Here is a 22,622-nt window from a genome sequence, read left to right on the forward strand (position 1 = left end):
CCTGGAGTCTTGATGCCATTCTGTCCTGTCATAGATGACCAGCCTAGTTGCTCTGTTTAGAGGGGGAAGATTTTGCTTTCAAAGCTTAGTAGAACAAGGTAGGAAAATCTTATATTCCTAAAATTAAAAGGAATTGTGGTTCTTGGGGTGAGATTCCCTTTTGTGGCATTTAAGGATGGCTTGCGGTTGAATTCGAACACTGTGGTCCTGCATTTCAGCTTTAACAGAGAGAACAGAAAGTCTGGAGCTCTTTTGGGCAATCTGCTGGGAGTCTGTACACTTTCTTTCCTGGCACCCCCACTGCATTGTCCATGGTCTGTGGTGTACGGCCTGCCATCACTATAGCACTCTGGCTCCTGTGGGATTCTCTGGTTACTGTGCAGCAACTTAACATGTGGGCAGTCCAGAGGTACCCAAGAATTTATCTCCATGGTGAAAACTTCAGGATTTGGTCCTGTTTCATTGTAGAAGAGTAAGGTATAAAGGGTATTTTGAACTGTTCTGATTAAAGTGTTATCTGAAAACAGCAAAATGAGGAAAGCTCCCTTCTTCATGGAGGATAGGACATAAAAGAAAGTTTCTTTAGAATGAAGAACTTCCAACATGATGTGTTCCTATGACTGCCCACCATCAGGAGTCCTGAGTTTTGCTTTTCTCCACCTCAGTGCATAGAGCAAGGCTTCCTTTCCAACCCTGGGTGTGTGGGGGAGGAGGGACAGCACACCTCAGATTTAATACTTATTTTGAACCTCTTTACCCAGTTATTGACTTCTATTTAGTTTTAAATATAATATAAATAACTTTGACCTATTAGGGCTATATTTACCGCCAATATTAACATTTAAAATACTTGAGATTGTACATAGTTTAATTAGTATATGATTAAATGTCATCAGTTATAAGTGAATTTAAAAAACAGTTGAATGCTTAAGAAGAGAGTTTATATTTATATCCCTCTCCAAGCCTCCCTCTCCTTTGCCTCTCCTTTTTCCATACCCCCCTCACCTGTTATGGATCAGCATCTAATCAGAGAGAACATTCTTTGGTTTTTTGAGATTGGCTTACTTCACTTAGCATGATATTCTCCAACTCCATACATCTACCTGCAAATGCCATACTTTTATTCTCTTTTAATTCCATTGTGTATATATACCACAGTTTCATTATCCATTCATCTATTGAAGGGCATCTAGGTTGCTTCTACAGTGTATCTATTGTGAATTGAGATGCTATAAACATTGATGTGGCTGCATTACTATACTATGCTAATTTTAAGTCCTTTGGAGTGGGATAGCTGGGTTAAATGGTGGTTCCATTCCAAGTTTTCTAAGGAACCTCCATACTGCTTTCCATATTGGTTGCACCAGTTTGCAGTCCTACCAGAAAGCAATAAATGAGTGTGCCTTTTCCCTCTCATCTTCACCAACACTTACTGTTGTCTGTATTTTTGATAATTGCCATTCTGACTAGAGTGAGATGAAATCTTAGAGTAGTTTTGATTTGCATTTTTCTAATTACTAGAGATGTTGAACAATTTTTCACATATTTGTTGATTGAATGTATATCATATTCTGAGACGTGTCTGTTCAGCTCCTTAGCCCATTTATTAATATATTTTCCAGAAATATAGTTTGTTTGTTTTTTTGGTGTTAAGTTTTTTGAGTTCTTTATATATCCTGGAGGTTAGAGCTCTGACCTGTGGGTGGCAAAAATTTGCTCCCAAAATGTAGGCTCTCTCTTCACATGATTGTTTGTTTCTTTTGCTGAGAAGAAGCTTTTTAGTTTGAGTCCATCCCGTTTCTTAATTCTTGATTTTATTTATTGTGCTTTAGGAGTCTTGTTAAGGAAGTCAGGGCCTATATCGATGTGATGAAGATTTGGGCTTACTTTCTCCTCTATTAGGCAAAGGGTCTCTGGTCTAATTTCTAGGGCCTTGATCCACTTTGAGTTGAATTTTTTGTATGGTGAGAGATAGGGGTTTATTTTCATTTTGGTGCATATGGATTTCCAGTTTTCCCAGCACCATTTGTTTAAGAGGCTATCTTTTCCCCAATGTGTGTTTTTGGCTAGTATAATTGTATTTATGTGGGTTTGTTTCTGTGTCTTCTATTCTGTACCATTGGTCTACATGTCTATTTTGGTGCCAATACCATGCTGTTTTGTTACTATAGCTTTTTAGTATAGTTCAATTTATGTATCTGAATGGATTTCTAAAATTTTGCCAGTCACTAAAGTGTGAAACGAGGTTCACATGACTATTTCATGAATATATTTAGTCCTTTTATGGCAACTTTGAAGAAGAAATTGAAAGACTAATTGGAGGCCACAAACATTGACTAACAGTCAAGAGAGCCAATAAACATATCCATGTGATATTTATAAACAAAGCAATATAAGTAGATATTGTCTATTCATAGGTGTATATGAATGATTATATATGTACTTACGTGCGCTTTTATTTATACATATGTTCATTAGACTATGTTTATGAGGCTCTTCTTTTGGCACATAGGTTCACAGTATACAGATACATGATAAATTCATCAGAGATAGTCAACCCAAATCAAAACCTGTCCCTGATAAGAAAAATAAAAACCTGCTCTGTGGAAAGTGCAAAACCTTGGCATGTTACACGGCTGATGTACGCGTGGTAGAGGTAAGCAGCCTTTTTTATAAGAGCACCTGGTTGATTTTTAGCATAAGTTAAAACTTGATGAAATATTTATGTTAAGATTACTATTTTTTTCTGCTATGGTTCATGTATTAAAAAATACAACATCTTGCTCATGTGGTAGCTATAACCGTTGATATAGTAGAGAGACTAGTGGTCATTGTGGGCTAGGAAGGGTAGTGAGGAGGAGCATAAGAGGCTAGATAACAGGTGCAAAGTATAGTCAGGAGGAATACATTCTGTTGTTCTGCAGTATAGTAGGGACAACAATTTATTAAATATTTCATAAATCTTTTTTACAACCAAGCAATGATAAATGTTTTAAGGAGATGAAAATGCAAATTACCCTAATTTGATAATTATACATTGTACTCATGTGTTGAATTATCTCACTGTGCCCCATAAATACAGTTGTTGTGTGTCAAGGTAAAAATTACTGTCTTTTAAATATTATGAAGCTCTTCAGAATAATGGTTATGCTAAATGCAGTGTAGTCTCAAGTAGATCCTAGAATAAAGAATTTTAGTAGAAAATCTGTAGTTTAGCTAATAGCAATATACAGATATTAGTTTCTTAGTTTTATGGTTTGTAGTATGTTAGCATTTAGGGAAACTGGGTCAAAGGTATACAAAGAATTTTCTAGGAATTTTCTTGCAACTTTTCTCTAAGTCTAAAATTATCCCAAAGTAGATTTTTATTTAGAAATACGATTATGAAGCTTATGTAGTATAATAAAAGTGGAAAAAATAAACTGGATACAAAACTATAAATATGCTATCTTAAAAAATCTGTTTTTAGTTGTCAATGGATCTTTATTTATTTATATGTGGTGCTGAGAATTGAACCCTTTGCTTCACAATGCTAGGCAAATGCTGTACCACTGAGCTACAACCCTAGCCCAATATGCTATTCTTATAGTTGCATGAAACAATAATACCATGGGGGGCGGGTACCTTTGTAAACGATATTAAAAGAAATATGCCAAAATGTTATATTCTGATGATGAAGTTCCGTGACTATTTTCTTCCTACGATTTTATTTTCTAAACTTTATGGGATATGGAACACTTTTCCAATGAAAACAAAATGTTCCTTTTCGAATGTGACACTTGCAAGTCGACCTTCTGTTTTTTTATTGTTGTTTTTTTCCTTATAAATAAAGGATTAGAAAAATCTCCAAAGACAGGGCTGGGGTTGTGACTCAGTGGTAGAGCACTTGCAGAGCATGTGTGAGGCACATGGGTTTGAATCTCAGCATAGTATATAAATAAGTGAATAAAATAAAGGTACATCAACAACTAAAAATATATATAAAAGTAATTTTTTAAAAAGTCTCCAAAGACAAACATTGAGTGTAACTTGCTGCTGATGGAGAGCACGTCGAGTGGCTGGGCTAGTCAGGTGACGAGTTACTACTTGAGAATTCCTTTTGGTCTTCAGAAAACTAAACCTCAGCAGCCCAACTGTTTGGGCGAGAAGCATATTATGAGTGATACTAAGTTACCCTGCCTTTCTTTAGCTGTAAAAGGTCCTTTTAGCTTCAATTTTTTTTTGTGATTTTTTTTTTTCTTGACAATGGCCATTTTCGAGTTTATATTCCTGGAAGACTAGATGTTGGAGTTGCATTTGTTTCTGTGCAGTTTATTGTAAAGCTGACTGTATGAGTGGCCGATGGACATACCGTCCATGGTGTTCTCTGGCGCATACTGATCCTTTGCTGTTGTTCCATGTGTCCTTTGGATTGTGCCTGTCCTTTCATGGACCAATTTAACACTCCACAGATCTTCAACAACTATGTCTTTTGTTTCTGAACTCAGAATATGAACTTTTAGGGGGTAGGTTTCCTGGAAATTTCTTAATCTTCCTTTTCATGAGGTACCCAGTAGCATTTAATTTGAGGCCTAATGTGGCCTTCAGGTGATTCCTTTTCCAAACTGTGAAATAAGTGGGATTCCATCTGTTCTTCATCTCAGATTATTGTGGAGTATTTTATCTTAAATCACAATTACGGATTGCTTTTAACATTTTCTATATTGTTCCAACTATTCATCTTAGACATGCCATTACACTGTGGTTGGAGATGACTTTAAGGAACGCTTTGTGAGTAAACCACACCCCAGACCGAAGAGCTATGAGGGTTTTGAGAAGAAAGCAAAGATATTCTGTGCCAAAGAGAACTGCAGACATGACTGGGGAATCCACGTGAAGTATAAGGAATTTGAGATTCCAGTCATAAAAATTGAAAGTTTTGTAGTGGAAGATATTGCAACTGGAGTTCAAACACGGTACTCAAAGTGGAAAGATTTTCATTTTGAGAAGATACAATTTGATGCTGCAGAATATCCAAATGACTTCAGGGCCTAAGTCTTTAGCTACAGGGAATGGTGAGTGAAGAAATTAACCCTGTGGGTAATCACCCATTGCTTGTGCCTCTATGAAGGTATTTTACACAAGGCTTATACTGTATTACACACTTTCAGTTAACTTCACTTTCTGTTGGTTTTGAACAGTTTGTACTACATCGTATATGCAAAACACATGTGAGTGAATTCTCATACATTGCTGGTGGGACTGCAAATAGGCACAACCACTATGGAAAGCAGTATGGAGATTCCTCACAAAACTTGGAATAGAACCACCATTTGACGCAGCTATCCCACTCCTCAGTCTACACCCAAAGGACTGAAAATCAGCATACTACAGTGATGCAGCCACATCAACGTTTATAGCAGCTCAATTCATAACAGCTAACCTATGGAACCAACCAAGGTGTCCTTCAATAGATGAATGGATAAAGAAAATGTGATATATATATTCAATAGACTATTACTCAGCTTTAAAGAAGTATGAAATTATGGCATTTACAGTAAATGGATGGAGTTGGAGAATATCATGCTAAGCAAAATGAGCCAATCCTGAAAAACCAAAGGTCAAATGTTTTTCTCTAATATGCAGATGCTAATTCACATTAAGGTGGGGGGCACTAGAGAAGAACAGCATTACCTTAGATTAGGTAGAGGGAAGGGAAGGAAGGGAAGAGAAGGGGATGTGGGATAGCAAAGATAGTAGAACGAAACAGATATTATTATTTTATGTATATATGTGACTGCATGACCAATATGATTCTACAATATGTACACTCAGAAAAGTGAGAAATTATATCCCATCTATGTATATCAAAGTGCATAAATGCATTATACTGTCATGTATAACTAATTAAAACAAAAAAATCTAAAACAAATTCGGTTCTATCCTTTTCAGAACCACTGCCAATGCATACAATGTACCAACGCCATACACACTGAGCTAAATAAATGAATGGGATGCTGAAAGGTTTTCCATATCCCTATCCCCCTTTCCTTAACCACTGTAAACTGGCTTCTCCCCTTAATCTGCTGTTCTTTTCAAGGCTGCCAGTGACTCTGGTTGCCAAATCACATGGCCATTTCTTAGTCCTTTTGACTTCTTTGTTGCATTTGGCTGTCTTATTCTTTTCTTGAAAATTTCCCTTGGCTTCTGCCTTTCTATTTTTTTTATAAAAATAAAAGCATTTTTATTGCTTCTTCTTTGCTGATACCTTAAGTGTAGATGATTCCAAGGGTTCAGTATATACCTACACAAGTACAAGTTACATATCCTCATGTTTTCTTAATAGCAATGTGTGGCATGGTAATCATAAAATTCTATAGTAGTCCATTTTTTAGTGGTGAGGGCACATCAGGGATACAATGCTTCCTAAGAAGTTGTTTACTTGCTCATTTAATTTGTTCTCTTAACTCATGCCATTCTTCCTTTGGAATAGTCATCTCAAGCCATTTTTCATTAATAGAGATTGATGCTTAACACTTGGTTTATCTGTCCTCAGTTAAGCCCCTTGGTTGCTACTGTGGAAATGGTTCAATTTTGCTGTTCTTGTTACTTTAAAAAATTAGAATATGTACTCACATGGCATTCCTGTGTCTTTTAGCAAGGTTTTCTGATGCTTCAGAGAGCTTAGTTTGGGGTTTTCCAGACATGGTAACAGTGCCTGGGTTTATTTTATTTTTGTCTTGTGTTTAGTTCTGGGTAGGATCTATAGTAATTTAAGTATCACCCCAAAACAGATTCAGATTGGTTGGTTGTAGTTCATTACGATCATTAAATGACCTAAACAAAATTCCAGAGAGCACAAAAGGTTAGTAATATGTTCAGCACATGTGATGACATGACCTTTTCAAGTAAGACATATTTATATCTGAAGGCTATTTGGAAATTACCCAGATGAACCCTGGAGATTAATAGGATAACACATTACGGCAGCTTTACTTTACAGTATGGCAGCTTTACTTTCCATTTCAGCAGTAGTGCTGGCAAGTAGTCAAGTAAACTTGCCAGTTACATAGGCTCTTTGTAGAACAAGGATAACCCCAAACTGTCAGGGTTAGTGACAGCTTTTAATTAAAATATAAGAAAAATACACGACACACACACACACACACACACACACACACACACACACACACAATTAATTGCTTAACAATGGTTACTATAATAGTATTCTTAGATGCAATAAAAAGATTATTTAAAACAATTTGTTGAGAGCTGATTTTTTCATTTTTCACTATTAGGATCTTTATATGTAATTACTATTCTTCGCTATTACTATTTAGGAACTTCAACAGGATATATTAAATATCTACTAGAAATGTTATTCAGAAGAGAAAAATACTTTTAACATTTAATTTAGATGGAAGGCAAATAGTCCTCTCTTCAGACTAAAGCTGAAACAAAAACTTAGAATTTCCTCATTTGACTTTTATATGGAATCAAGCCATTGTCAGGCATAGACCTGAGAACAGAATAGGCACTTGGTTAATATGTATTGAATGAAGAAATAGGTCATTGCTGTCATTGGATTTCTTGATCAAAGTCTGCATTTGAGAGCCAACCAGGGAGTCTTTTTCATGGACATAATCCCAGTCCCCAATATAGTGTCCTAGCAGGGTGTCTAGCCATGTGTATTTCTGTAAGTTCTTCAGGTGGTTCAGATAAATGTGTTCTACCACCTTGTTATCTCCATGATTCTAGCTGGTGCTGACACTATGATGCTTTCACCCTGAAATGGAATCTTTCAAAGCCCTGATTGTGCAACAACGTCAGTAAACTGATTCCTGTACTTAAAACAGATTCTATATTAACTGAATTTCAAATAACAAAGCAGAAGCCAGTATTTCCTCGGGTGCATTCTGTGGAACACAGTGCCATGAGATTCTCTGAAGAATGTATTCTATGGTCAGGTAGGTTTCTGTACCATTTGTTGCCACCCTTTCCCTCAGTGACCTACAACATACACTGTCATTGTCACTGTCAATTCTTTAATAATTAAGACCTATCTAACACTGTCTCCCAAATACACTGACTCTGAAACCATAATGTCACATATCAAGAAATAATGAAACTTGAGCAGGACAGTGGAATGTGAATTTCCATGCTCGTCCTCCCACAGAAACATCCATTTGAACAACTGTCCACACACAAAAACACTGTCCTAAGAGCTAAGGCTACCAAGTGGGATATTTACATCACCTAGACGTGGCACAGAAGTACAGATGCACTGAAAAAGGTTAAGAAGTGCTTTACCTCACCTGTGCCACTTCTCCCTCAATCTTAGGCAGCATAGTGCGAGGTACCCTAAGCTTGGGGCTAGGGAAGGGAAGTGAGCACTGGCTTTGCCTTGGACTCCAACACTAGGCTTGCCAAAGCAAAACCCAGTGCGGGGCAGGGCTGTGTCCCAGACTCAAAGCTTGTCTGGTAGACTGTTTCTAGGCCCATTCCCATGCCATTCATTCTGGTTCCAGGCCCACCTCAGAGTCAGGATGGCCCTAGCACCAGACTAGCATCATAATTGCATGTCTTAGCCCTGCTGACCTGCAGTGCTACACATGAGGCTGGCTCCAGCAGACCCTAGTGGGGACAAGCTGCACTCCAGGACTGACCCTGTGAACTCAGTTCCAGAACAGTCCTCATGGACCCAGTTTCCATGCCAACCCTGCCTAGTGATTTTAGGCATCAGGTCAGTACCCACAATTCCAGGTCTCACTCATATCCTGGCACTAGCCAATCCCTGTGGCTCAAGGCTCCAGTGGAGCCAGCATCTAGACCTACTTGAGAAAAATGGTGCAGATCTAGGACTACCCCTGCAAATGTAGGGCTCAAGCCAGTCAGCATACTACAGTGATTCAGGCTCAAGGCTCACCCCAGGTCCAGGTTAGCTCCTGTGGACAGAGGCCAGTTCTTGCAGTCCAGTGGACCCACACTTTGAATCCAACCTGACTCATCTACCTGCTGATCTAGATACCAGGCTAATCAGCCAAGGACTCCAGTAGCAATCCCACCCACAGACCACTCCAGATAGCCTACCCAGAATCTCTAAATGGGTTAACCAGTGAAGGGCTTTCCCACTCAAAGCCAGCCCACAAAACTAGAATAAGACCTTTTTGAAATGTGCAGATACCAAGGCATGGCTATAAGGATTAAGAACAATTAGGGAAACAGAAGCCCACCAAAGAACAAAATAAAGCCAATCAATGACATCACGAGACTGGAGATTTATGATCTGTCTGATAAATAATTCAAAATGACTGTTTTAAGGAAGCTTGGCAAACTTCAAGAAAACAGACAATTCAATGGGATCAGGAAGACTGTAATAAATGACTAAAATGAGAATTTTAAGATATTGCATTTTTTTTTTTTAGAAAATCAAATTCTAGAGATGAAAACATGATGAATGAAAAGCACAATAGTGTCCATAGCAAGGACAACCAGCAGAAGGAACACCTGTGAACCTGAAGATGGGTTATTTGAAAATATATAGAAGAAAGAAAAATTAAATGAACAAAAAGAAAACTTATGGGATTTATGTGACAGTATCAAAAGAAACATTTAAGTTATAAGAATTCAAAAAGGATGCAGAAAACTCCAAATCTGGGGAAAGACAAAAATATAGGTCTCCAATCAGATTCAGTCCAAACAAGAAAACACCAAGGCATTATAATTAAACTGTTAAAAGTCAAAGACAAAGAAGAGCCTGTAACTAGGAATACTCATGTAATCTAAAGCATCTTAACTTTGCCCAGCTTGTTTTCATACTGCCAGACTCAATTCCATTAAGGATATAAGAACAACAGAATCTATCAACTGTTCTGTATCACATTCTCTTATGATTTTATTTAATTGTGGTATTGATGATCTGTTACTTAAAGCCCTCTTATTACTGCATAAATAAAATCTTGATTTACTATACTATTCTTTACTTTAGCAAAGGCATAAAGGATATTAAACTAAATGTGAAAGAAATTCACTAAAAATAAAGTTCTTGTTGATGGATTAAAAAAAAATAAATAAATAAATTTGGGTTTGTAATTTGTAAAAAAAAAAAAAGAAGAGCCTGTAAAAGGGAAGCAAAGCATATATAAGGGAGTTCCGCTAAAGCTAGCAGCAGATTTTTTTCAACATATAATTGAAAGTTCTGGGGAGAAAAAGAAGGGAAAAAAAAATAAAACCAAAATCAACCGAACCAAAAAACCCCCAAGAATATTTACCTGGCAAAACTCTCCTTCAGACAAAAATTAAGGAAGTTCATTTAAAGAACATCAGTTCTTCTCAACAATTTCAAAAAACTGAAGAGGAAGTACTTCCAAACTCATTTTATGAGCCTAGCTAGCATTATCCTAATACCAAAGGCAGACAAGGATACTGTAAGAAAATTATAGGCACATAAACATATATGCAAAAAATTTTTAACAAACTAAATAGTATGTTCAGAGAACTCTTCATGTTGAAGTAGGTAGGATACATCCCTTGGTTGCCAGAATAGTTCAGCATACTCCAGTGTATGTACTATATTAACAAAAGGGACAAAAGCCATAAAATCACCTCACTAGAGGTTTAAAAAACTGACAAAATTCAATATTCTTTCATGAGAAAAATTCTGAAGAAATTAGGATTGAAGTAATTTACCTCATTCAGGCCATATCTGACAAACACACAGATGACATCATACTCAATGGGGAAAAGTTGAAAGCTTTTCCTCTCAGGAAGAAGACAAAAGATGTCAACTCTTATCATTTGTATTCAATGCAGCACTGAAAGTCATAGAGCAATTAGGTCAGAGAAATAAAAGGCATCTAAATTATAAAGAAAAAAATTGTCTGCAGATAACATGATTTTATATGTGGAAAATGCTAAAAACTCCATGTTAAAAAAAACTTATAATAAACAAATTCAGTAAAGCTGCAGGATACAAAAAAATCACCATAAAAATTAGTAGTATTTCTACAAATTAAAAATGAACTATCTATAAAAAGGAGTAAACCATTCTATATGTAACAGGTACAAAATAGTGCTTAGAAATACTTATACACCAAAAACAAACACTAATGAAAGAACTGAAGATGGTATCAAAAAATGAAAAGATATCCCATGTTCTTTCAGTGGAACAATTAATGTTAAAATGTTCACACTATCCAAAGCAATCTACAGATTCACTGCAATTCCTATCAAATTTCCAATGCTTTTCACAGAAATGAAAACAAGTCTGAAATTTATAGGGAATCACAAAAAACTCCATATAGTCATTCAAACTTGAACAAAAAGAAGAGAACAGAGGGAATTACCTTGTCTGCCTTCAAAATACACTACAAAGCTACAGCAATCAAAATAGCATAGTACTGGCATAAAAACAGACCATTGGAAAAGAAGAGACACCCAAGAAATGAAGCCACTCATGTATGGCCAATTGATTCCTGACAAAGGAGACAGGAACACATGATGGCAAACAGACAGTTTCTTCAATAATGGTGTTGGGAAAACAGGATAGCTACATGAAAAAGAATGACATTAAACCCTTATTTCATACCACGTATAAAAATCAACTTGAGATGGATTAAAAACTTCAACATAAGACCTGACATTGTAGATCATAATAGATGAAAACACAGAGGAAAAACTCCATGACATTGGTCTAGGCAATGATTTTTTTTTATATGACCCCAAAGCAAAAGCAACAAAATTTAAAAGAGACAAACAGGACTGCATCAAAATTAAAAAGCTTCTGCAGCCAGGCAAACAGTAAAAAGACAACCTACAGAACAAGAGGAAATATGTGCAAACCATACATTTGATAAGTGGTTAATAACCAGAATATATAAAGAATTATAACTCAATAACAAAAAAACCAAGTAATTAAAAAATGAGCAAAGGACCTGAATAAGCATTTCTCAAAAGCAGCACATAAATGGCCATTGTGGAAAAGAAAAAATGCTTAACAATATTATCAGGGAACTTAAAATCAAAACTACAAGATGGCCACTCCAGACCTGTTACAATGGTCATCAACACTTACCTTTCATCAAAAAGATGAAAGGTAAGTGTTGGTGAGGATGTGGAGGAAAGGGAACACTGCACACTGTTGATAGGAATGTAAATTAGCATAGCCATTATGGGAAACTTTATGGAGACCTCAAAAAGCTAAAATGATCACTATATGATCCAGCAATCCCATTTCTGGGAATATATCCAAAGAAAATTAAATCAGTATGTTCAAGAGATATCTATGCTCCTGTGTTTACTGCAGCATTATTCACATTAGACACAATATGGAATCAGTCAAAGTACCCATCAATGAATGAATGGAGAAAGAAAATGTGATATGTATTCATATACATACATAATGAATGCTATTCAACTTGAAAAAATAAAATCTTATAACTTGTAACAATATGGATGGACCTGGACGACACTATGTTAAGTTAAATAAGTCAGTACAGCAAGATAAGTACCACATGATCTTTCTTATGTATGGAAATCTAATGTTAAATTCAAAGAAGTAAAGAATAGAAAGGTAATTAACAAGGGTAGTCAGATGTCAAAGGATACAAAATTTCATTTGGGAGGAATAAGTTCAAAAGCTCCATTGTACAACATGGTGATCATAGTTAATATATTCTTGGAAATCACTAAGTATTATCACTACAAAAAATATGCAAGGCAATACATAGGTTAATAAGCTCTATTTAGCCATTCTACAATGTTTATGCATTTTTAAAACATATATAATAAACACATAATTTTCACTTGTCAATTAAAACAAAGAAAAAAAATTCAAAACACATTCCACTTTAATCAATAACAGAAGCACTGGCTGGATTGGAGCCAAGGCTCAGCTCTTTAGCTCTCTGGTTCTCACGAGATAGGGAACCCCAAAGGCACAGGTGAGCAGGCCCACAGCATGAGAGGGTAAGAGGCAGCAGGCTGGCTTCCAGAGGGGGGAGAGAGAAAGAGAACAGTCAGGGAGGGAATTAAAGAAATTTACACCTGATCTACAAATTGCTAAGATTTGGAAGTCCCATACATTCCAGATGTTAACTGTCAGCCATTTAGAAAATCAGCTTTGAAATCTTGGCACTTCTATATATTAGACTTGTAAATTATTATTTAACCTCCCTGATAACTACAGTGGAACCACTAATACTTTTCCTATATTGCTAACATTATATTAAAATGTGAACTTATTACAAGATTAACTATAAGGTACCTTGTCATGAACTGAATGTTTGTGTCCTCCCAAAATTCATATGTTGAAGCCCTAACCCCAATGGTAGTGTGGAAATAGCAACTCTTAAGAAAAATAATTTAGACTTAATTAATATTAAATGAGGTCATAAGGATGGGACTGTTATCCTATATAATTAGTGTTCTTCTAAAACACCAGAAGGACAATCCTCTCCCTTTCCTTCTTCTGGTGCATATCAAGGAAAAGTCACCTATAAGTCTTGACCTACAAGGTCAAGAGAATGCTCACCACAAACTGAAGGAGGTAGAATCTTGATTTCCCAGGTTTCAGAACTGCAAGAATATCAATTTCTGCTGATTGTCACTCAGTCTGTAGTATTTTGTTATGGCTGCCCATGCAGACTAAGACATGCCCTGAAATGGATTTAGTGATACAAATGAGCAAATAAACACTAAAGCTAATCTGCCCACTATTCTCAACATCCTTGCTACTGCTACCAGGTACCAGGCTACTCTTCCTTCATCTGCTGCTCCCAAACAGGGCAGGAAATGTAGTAGTTCCTCAACACTTCTTCTGTATCTGCACAGTCCAGAGGTATGTTTAGAAATAGGAGAACATGAAAGTCATTCAGACTTCAGGATGAAAGTGCTTTAAATATTGTAAAACTGGATTTCAAAGTCAACAAATTTTCCATGAAAATATATTTAATCTTATTCAAATCAGAAATGTTCTATGTCTCCCAATCCATCTCCAAACAAAAGTCTCCTTGACAGATAAAATGTTTCCTGGGGAAAATTTCTGAACATAATAAAGAAAAATTTTTACTGTTATGTGGATCCATCAAAAGGTACATCATCAAAAAATTCAACGTTTGACCTGACCATGAGGCATCTGGATTACTCACTCTGAAGGGGGATCACAATCACTACCATGATTTGAAGGGTGAAAAAGTTCTTACCTACCTATGCCAATTAACACTGGTATAAATTGCAAAGGAACAGAACCCTTAAGAGAAGGGTTTCACTGATCAGAGGAAAACAGAAGAGCAAGGGAAGGGTAGGAGGGAAAACAGGGTAGGAGACATCTTCCAAGAAGACTTGCTAGGGCTTAGCTGAAAATTAATAGGGAAGAGTGAAAACAAATCAATGTCACTGATTTAAAGACAGGTTCTCTTTCTGCGTTACTGATCTTCCCATGATTACAGCGTCCAAATTCTAGAAAAAGATTCAAAGATTAACAATAACAGAGAATGTAGAAACTTTTGGCTTTGTGCCTCCAGGAATGGCACCCAAAATGCAGTGTTTACTTGCTGTCTGCAAGGAAGTTTCTCCACTAGGGCCCCAGCTGGCTGGGATCCCATGGGGTGGAACACCTAGTGCGGATCTTCTAAGAAACAAGGGCCTGCCTGGCCATCTTGCGTATCATGTAGTTGAGGATGCCTCCGTTGTGGAAATAAGTAAGCTCCACATCAGTGTCGAACCTCATGACAGCCTGGAAGGTCTTTCCAGTATCCAGCTATAATGAAAAAGAAGCAGAGAAGAATCGCTGAGGAAGAAGGTGAGACACCTGTCTTGGGGATTCTGTCCAGTCTCCCCTTAGTCTCCCACTTAAGGTGTGGTTCACATTCCGGTGCATTTAGGAACAGATGGTCTCTTCCCCCATCCTGGACAGTGATCAGAATCTGCATTTTGACAAGACCCTGGGAGATTGCTCTGCCCACTAAACTTTGAGAAGCACTGCACTGAAGAGTATAAATGATGGAAGTGAGAGGCAACTGAGAACTAGAATAGCTTCTAAGGGCTGTAGCCACTAGTGACAATGGAATGATATTTTCTAAACCTTCTTTGGGGTCTTCTTGTGGACAGAAGTGTCTCAGCATCAGAGGTTTCACTGAGGTTGTCCTTTACTACCTCTCTCCTACCAGGGTGCTAAGTCACCCTGGGATGTTGGTGCTGGCACTTCACCCTTATCTAGAGAGGTAGGATTGGAACCGATGAATCATTCTATAAACAGAAATAAACAATATATCAATAGGTATTATCCTTGGTATGCTGTGAAGGCAGGTGGGAAAGGTGTCAGCAGGACTCTGAGTCTAATGCAGTCCTGAGTGACTTTTATTTTTCCCTCTCAAATCCCATTCATTTCCTTCGCTGGGCGTGGTGGCACATGCCTGTAATCCCATCAGCTTGGGAAGTGGAGGCAGGACGATGGCAAGTTCAAAGCCAGCCTCAGCCAAAGTGAGGCACTAAGCAACTCAGTGAGACCCTGTCTCTAAATAAAATACAAAATAGGGCTGAGGATGTAGCTTAGTGGTCAAATGCCTGAGTTCAATACTGGGTACCTCCCAACCCCGCAAAAGAAAATTGTCTAAAAGGGCCCTTCAAAATGCATCCTAGTGTAGAGAAGGTCCGGCTTACCTTAACCTGGACTTTCATTTGTGGTTTGAGGTTCTCTGGAATGACAATAGTGTATCGTTCCCGTCCTGTGAGTCCCAGGGTGTCTGCATTCTCACCAGGGAGATATTCAAGGGGGATCACCCCCATTCCAACCAAATTACTGCGGTGAATGCGCTCATAACTCTCAGCTAAAACAGCTTTGATTCCCTGATGAACAAAGAGAATAAGTTGGACACAGTCCCAATTAGGCATACAGAAACTTTTCAAAATGCTTAAGTCAAACTGTTCTCACAGCTAAATTCTCTCTAAATACTTGATAATATTTCACTTAAAATATCCTAACATTAATTAGAAATATAGTAGCAAGTCTTACCAGATTACCTATAGTGTAAGCACTGACATGAATTCTCTCATTCCACCCTCCACCAAATGGGACACAGCAGATGCTACCATTCTGCCCCTTTACCAGGTATTCAGTGTTGGGATCTGGTATTTGAACCTATGTGGTCTGACTCTGCACTCAGCCACTCTGAGATCCAAGATCTCTTAGCAAACTTCCATTATATCCAGAACTCATACCATGAATCAACATAAAGAAAATTCATTCCCTGAATTTTTCTATTATTATAGGTTTATCAGCAAACATAGAAGGTTTAACCAAAAAAGAAACTTTCTGAATATATTATGAAATAAATGATTACTACTTGTATACTTCCTGTTTCAAGGATGAAACTGATTGAATACAGTCTTGATATTAAGCTTCCTATAAAGGACATTTTTTTTGATAAAGTGTAATTGGTCGTACGTATATAGCAATAGTCAATAAAACAGGGTACCTGACTACCTAGAATTCTCCATTAATTATTAATAGTTGATGTTAATTATAATATTGAGGTACTCTAAAAGGTACCTTGGTATCTAGAGCACACCTTTGAGACACCACAGACTGAGTGACAATCAGCAGAAATTGATATTCTTACAGTTCTAGCTCCTTCAGTTTGTGGTGAGCACTCTCTTGACCTTGTAGGTCAAGACTTACAGGTGAATTTTCCTTGACATGCACCAGAAGAAGGAGAGGGAGAGTACTGTCTTTCTGTTGTAATTGTATAGGATAACAGTCTCATCCTTAAGACTTCAATTTAATATTAATTAAGTTTAAACATTTTCTTAAGAGTTGCTATTTCCATACTACCACGGGGGATTAGGGCTTCAATCAAATATATCATACTTAGGGAGTTTATTAAAGATTTTTATTATAAAAAATTAAATATTCTTGAATATTTACCCAGGTCTACTGAATCAGAATGTCTTGTATATGGTGGGAGGAACCAGTGACTTTTATGTGCTGGAGAACCATGGCCATAGAACAGTAGTTCTCCATTTGATTTCTTCCCCATTCGTGAAAAATCCAGGGGGATCTTAATAATCTGATATAGTCAGAAGCATGATTCAGAAATCTCCATTTAATTTTTTTTTCCCCAAAAACAGTGGTTCTCAAACTCTTTGTATATCAATCTCCAGGGAAGACTTTTAAAATCTAGTGTCCAGGACTTTGTCCTTACCAATTAAACTAGAATCTCTGGGGATGAATGTAAGACCAGACCAGGTTTTTTTTTTTTTTTTCTTTTTTTAATATTTTCTTTAGTTGTTGAAGGATCTTCATTTTATTCATTTATTTATATGTGGTGCTGAGAATTAAACTCAGGGCCCCACACGTTCGTTAGGCAAGTGCTCTACTACTGAGCCACACACAACCCCAGTACCTGTTTTTTTTTTTTTAAAAAAAAGATTACAGATGTCTCCAATTTGAGAATCACTACCACAGAGGAAGGAAAGATTCTTTGGGGCAGCAGTTATTTTGTAGAGATTTTTGTACATTTGTATTTATTCTGGGGAAGAGGAAAGCCTTCTAAATACAAGGAGTCATGTCTCTAGCTCTGTATAAATGGCTGTGCAGCAGGCACAGAGTTGGCAGCCATATGAGTGGCCCAGTTCAGACAGCGAGGACTCAGAGAAGTAGAGACTTTGGTATCCCTTTGATGCTTTTATTCTCTTTTTATCCCTCTTCCCCACTTGTCTTCACTGCCCAGTTCTCATTTCTGCCATCAGCTCTCAACTCCCTCCCTAAAGTCTTTTTCTTTTTATAAAATTTATCTGGTTCATTTTAGCAGTTTCCAGCAAAGTCAGGCCTCTGACCTATTACCAACTAATCAGAAAACATTATTTTTTTCCCCTTAGAGCAAAATGATCAATAAAATAATAGGTGTGATGTTGGAAGACATTTGCAGAGGCCAGGCTAGCTAGAGGGCTGCTAGGCAGCCAGAGCTTTTTACAGTACTGTGGATATTGACTTGTATTTTCCAAGTGCATTGATTTTCTTGAGCTATAAATTATTTAAATTAAGGTGAGCTAAGACATTTTTACTTTATCCTTAGGATTAAAGCCAGTAACACGGTTTTCCCCTGATTTCAGATCAAGAAAATACTCAAGAGGGAAAAGCTCTCTGCTTGGCCCACCCTATGGGGACACCTCAAACAGGGTGAACCCTGAATCTGCAGAAGGCTCTAGAGAGCTCTTCTCTCACTGAGATGAGAAGCAGACTTTCATAGGCAGTGAAAAACAACTTTAAAATGTACACACTCCTAGTTTTTCCAAGAGACCTGGAGCCTGTTCTTGTCAAACCAACTTCTGAAAAAGCCCAGGTTCCTTAACATTTCCCTTCTGTGAGCCTTACGATATCTGTGGCTTATTCCTTACATTCATCTGGGACAGTGGCCTTAAATAGATTTTGGGTCCCCAAGCTCTGAGAATGTTATGAAAACCATAGAACTTTTCCCTAAAAAAATACAATCTGGATATAATGTCGAAGACTTAACAAACCTCCTCCCATTGATCTGTAGACAATGAATGTCTGACTTAAGGAAACCAGTTCAACTTTGTAATATTACTTTTCACTGAGCAAAATAAATCTAGATACACCAAAAGCAGAAGGTAAATAACCATTACATGTTTTCAGAGCTTACTCTTCCATGCCATCTTGGAAAGCAAAGCAACAGAATTTATGCTTGGGCACCTTCCCAGCTTCTCTTCCAGTTTGGAGGGGCAGCTACTTCCTTGAATGTCTCTGCTTTATACTCACCAGCAGGAAAGGGCCCTTGGCAGCCCAGTCTCGGGAGCTACCTGAGCCATACTCTTTGCCAGCCAGAACAATTAGGGGAAGGCCTGCTTGTTGATAACGCTCAGCAGCATCAAATACATCAAGCTGAAAGAGAGAAAAGGAAAGTTTTACAGATGCAAAAGAGGCAAAAAGCATGGTTACCGGCCTAGTAAGCCCTGGAGTCACAGGGTCAGAGGGGTCTGTGAGAGCCAGGTCATAGAGCCAGTGCAGAACTCAAACAACTGGCTGTTTGGACTATAGCCCCCAATGAACTCAACCTATTTATTTCTATCAAACTGAATTTTATATTTTTGACTGAAATGCCTACATGTTGTCCAGTTTTCTAAAAAAAAAAAAAAATTCAAATCCTAGGGCATGGGGTGGGGGGGAAGAAAACTAGATCAGATTTTCTTCCCCTTTTTCCATCGACTAAACTATCTAAAAACTCAAAAACCAGAGAATACCACCTATGCCTCAGTTTTGACTCAGTATCAGACCCAGAACTAATTAGTTATGAAGGGGAGAAAACAGTAGGTAACAGGCTCTATAAATCACATAAAATGCCAATTTTTGTTATTTTCTACTTGTAGGCCATGGGTAGAGATAGCATAAATATGGATGAAAGCATGAATCAATAAAGATCAGGGAAGGATTAGCTACATTCATACATGAGAAATATCTTAAACAGATTTGTTTCTCACAGCAATCTGAATATTCTGCTAAGATGAGACTTCACCAAGACATTTGGTATTACTATTGGTAACCAAGTAATGAAACAATTATTTTTCCTAGCTATGTAAGTCAGAAAATTAAATCCCTTAAAATGGAATGTATATCATTTCAAAGGAGCTCAAGACAAGCATTTAAAACTCTGAAGAGGCTTTCCATAAATTAACTTGGTGGACTGATAAGAGTTAATTTTAAATCTGGGAAGATCCTATATATCTTCAACTGAAGAGAACTCATGAACATAAAACCTGTTACAAAAGCACTAAATGCCTTCTTCTGTTTGGTCAGGATCCTTTCAGAGACCAGGAAGAAACAACCTACTATTTTCAGAGATATTAGTTTTGCATATTAAGAATGTGTTTTAAGAAGTGTCTGTTTAAAAAGTGCTTTTGAAACTAGAGAAAATGGGCAGGGAGATAGCTCAGTACTATAGCACTTGCCTAGCATGCATGAGGATTAGGGTTCAAACCTATCACTACATTTAAAAAACAAAAAACAAAAACAAATCCCCAAAAAACACCTATAGCAAAACTGAGGATTCCATGGAAAAGCAGTTCGTGTTACCCAAGAGCAGAGGGATTATGCAGGTCTGGAATTCGGGTACCCTGATGCTCCATCTTCCATGTACTCTCCCTTCTCGTCTAAACAAGAAATATGCCATTTCTTCTGTTACTGTGCTGTCTCTGCTTACTGTTTAAACTGCTAGTTCTTGTTTCTCCATCTGTCAGTTCCCTACTTTGCTCAAGAGGATTTAGTTCTCTTTACCACTGCCCTTGCCAATACACAACCTCTCACTATAGTTATGCCATAAATTTTGATAAGCAAATATTTGTTGTGTACATTATTATGATTATACAAATTCTGTTTGCAGCTGAGCCATGTAATGTACTATGATTTCTTCTTGGCAATTTTGACAACATTTCTACTGCAATTAGTCATTTTCCCTTTTTGGTGTGCTCAACCTGTATCTATACTCCTACCCATTAACTAATCCTTAAACACTCAGCCTACAGCACAAACCATCTTTAATATATTGAAATATATCAGGCAATCTATCATTTTAAAATGTCACGGTGGCACCACTCCTGGAGCCCTTGGTCTGTACTAATCTGGACTGACTGCTCTGGATGCTCAGTGCATTCCTGTGATAGATAAGCTTCTTTCCCCACCATCCAAGGGATTCTCTTCAGCCCTTTTTCTTGGATCTTGCATTCCTCCCCCCCCTCCCCATTTTGGTGGAACACATTCACCAGGCAGCTTCCAGAGAGAAGGACTGAGGGATATCTTTTAAGCTTTTGGATCTCTGAATATGTTATTGCCCTCAATGCACTTGGCTGGCAATAATTATTTTCCTCCATCTAAGCTTCCAGTATTGCTATTTAGCAGCCTAGAGCACTTCTGATCCCATCATTGCATGTAAGCTGTTTTTCCCTTTCCAGAAGTTTCTAGACTTTTCCTTATCTCCGTTTTCTTGATTTCACAATGAGGTGAATTAGAGTGGGTCTCTGTAAAGCACTGGTTAAGTACTCAGTGAATTTTTCAATCTGGATCCTCAGATGCTTTAGTTGGGGAAAGTTCTTTATTGTGTTATTACTCTGATAATTTCCTTCTATCTTGTTTGTTTTCTTTTTAGTACCTATACTTAGTCAAATGTTGGGCCTCCAGAGTTCAGTTCTTAGTTTTCTTCCATCTTCTAATTTTCTCTTTGTCATTCTGTTCTATATTCCAGGAGACTTTCTAAATTAATTATCTTTTCCTCTGAATTTTTTGAGTGACTGTTTTGTTTTTAATTCATTTGTCTGAAGAGGTGATTCTTTTTCTTAAAGTTTTCTATCTTTTGCAAGGTCTCTGTCCCCCTACAGCACCCTTCTTTGTATAGGTTGGTTTTTCAAGTTCAAATCTTGGTTCAAATGTCTGCTCTTCCCTGATTATTTGTCCTTATTTGAAATGAGGCACTAAGCATCTGACTAGAAGTCAGTCCTACATCATGATAGAGTTACTCTGACATATTTTATTGTCCCTGCTCCCATCTTTCCCCTTAGTCTCTTGGGTATTCCATCATTTGTATCTACCTTTTCCATGTGATAGTTTATGATCCCTGCCACTCATTAAACAAGCATCTGCTGGGCTTGTCCTGGTGAGGACCCAATTACCTCAAAACAAAGCACTTGCCTGACAAAATATAGTCAGTTGTGAGTATAGAAGCATGTGGGGAAGTCAAGGGCACTGACTTTAGAGCCAATCCTTGAGTTTTAATCTCTAATTTTTTTTTCCACTGCAACCTTAGAGACTTATTTGACCTCTCTATGCTCAGGTTTTCAACTTAAGTACAGATAATTATTACATCTGCCTTAAGGGGTTGTGAGAGCTAAATAAGTCCATATATGGAAAGGCTTATAAGAATACCTGTAATATAGCAAGTTCTGTAGAAATCTTGGCTGCTATTATTTTTAAATAAGTTGGCAAGGTTATTTCTCAAGCAGGCTGAACAGTTTACAAGCAGTTTCTCAGCATTCCCTAGGAAGGGGAGTGACACTGAGGACCTACATCCTGTGGCAGATACTATGCCAGGTTTTACACATCATTCCATTTCATTTTAAGCCTCAAAGTCGTATGAAATAGGTATGATTTCTACTTCACAGGTAAGAAAAGAGAAACTCAGAGAAGGAAACCACCCACCAAAGGATCCACATCTCATATGAGGTGGTGCAGGACTTAAGCCCAGCTTCACATGGTTCAAGGTACAGGTTTCCCAGCTGCTCACAGGACCCACATTGTAACACAAGCCTAGCTGGAATATACCAACTTCAAATGGCTCCCCTGAGAACTCAGGCCTATAAGGGCCTCTGTATTCTCCTTGTTCTAGTAGATATAGTGCATTAAATGCTAATAAGTCATACCGTAACCCTTCTTGAGAAAAATATTCTCTAACCTGAAATTTTCCCAATATATAATTGGATGAAATTTCACTCAAACTTTCAACTCCCTGGAAGTAAGACTTGGTTAAACCACAGTGCAGAATCTCTTAGGTAAAAATTTCTATCAGTGATGAACTCCACACATATGGGCACATGGAAAGAGGAACTGTAGGAAGCCAGAGGTAGAATAGAGTTGGAAA

General features: G+C 37.5%; 2 protein-coding genes across 5 annotated transcripts in view; one reads left to right on the forward strand and one right to left on the reverse strand.

Moving 5' to 3' along the window:
- Ddx58 (DExD/H-box helicase 58) overlaps nt 1-7,240 on the forward strand; it is a 53,055-nt gene extending 45,815 nt beyond the window's left edge. For 3 of the 4 annotated variants that reach the window (XM_015492463.2, XM_015492466.2, XM_015492467.2), the window contains 2 exons: nt 2,513-2,656; nt 4,726-7,240. In XM_015492463.2, the coding sequence (XP_015347949.1) occupies nt 2,513-2,656; nt 4,726-5,034 (453 nt within the window). In that variant the 3' untranslated portion in view covers nt 5,035-7,240. The remainder of the gene's footprint in view (nt 1-2,512; nt 2,657-4,725) is intronic. The other variant, XM_015492464.2, reaches the window with a different exon arrangement.
- Nucleotides 7,241-12,248: 5,008 nt separating this feature from the next.
- Nucleotides 12,249-22,622, reverse strand: part of Aco1 (aconitase 1) — a 50,462-nt gene continuing 40,088 nt past the window's right edge. Inside the window, exons 19-21 of the mRNA XM_015492468.2 lie at nt 18,758-18,880; nt 15,640-15,825; nt 12,249-14,737 (exon numbers count right to left, since the gene is read on the reverse strand). Of these exons, the coding sequence (XP_015347954.1) occupies nt 14,609-14,737; nt 15,640-15,825; nt 18,758-18,880 (438 nt within the window). The 3' untranslated portion in view covers nt 12,249-14,608. The remainder of the gene's footprint in view (nt 14,738-15,639; nt 15,826-18,757; nt 18,881-22,622) is intronic.

The sequence above is a fragment of the Marmota marmota genome, unplaced genomic scaffold (genome assembly GCF_001458135.2).
Source record: "Marmota marmota marmota unplaced genomic scaffold, marMar, whole genome shotgun sequence".
Classification (NCBI taxonomy): domain Eukaryota; kingdom Metazoa; phylum Chordata; class Mammalia; order Rodentia; family Sciuridae; genus Marmota; species Marmota marmota.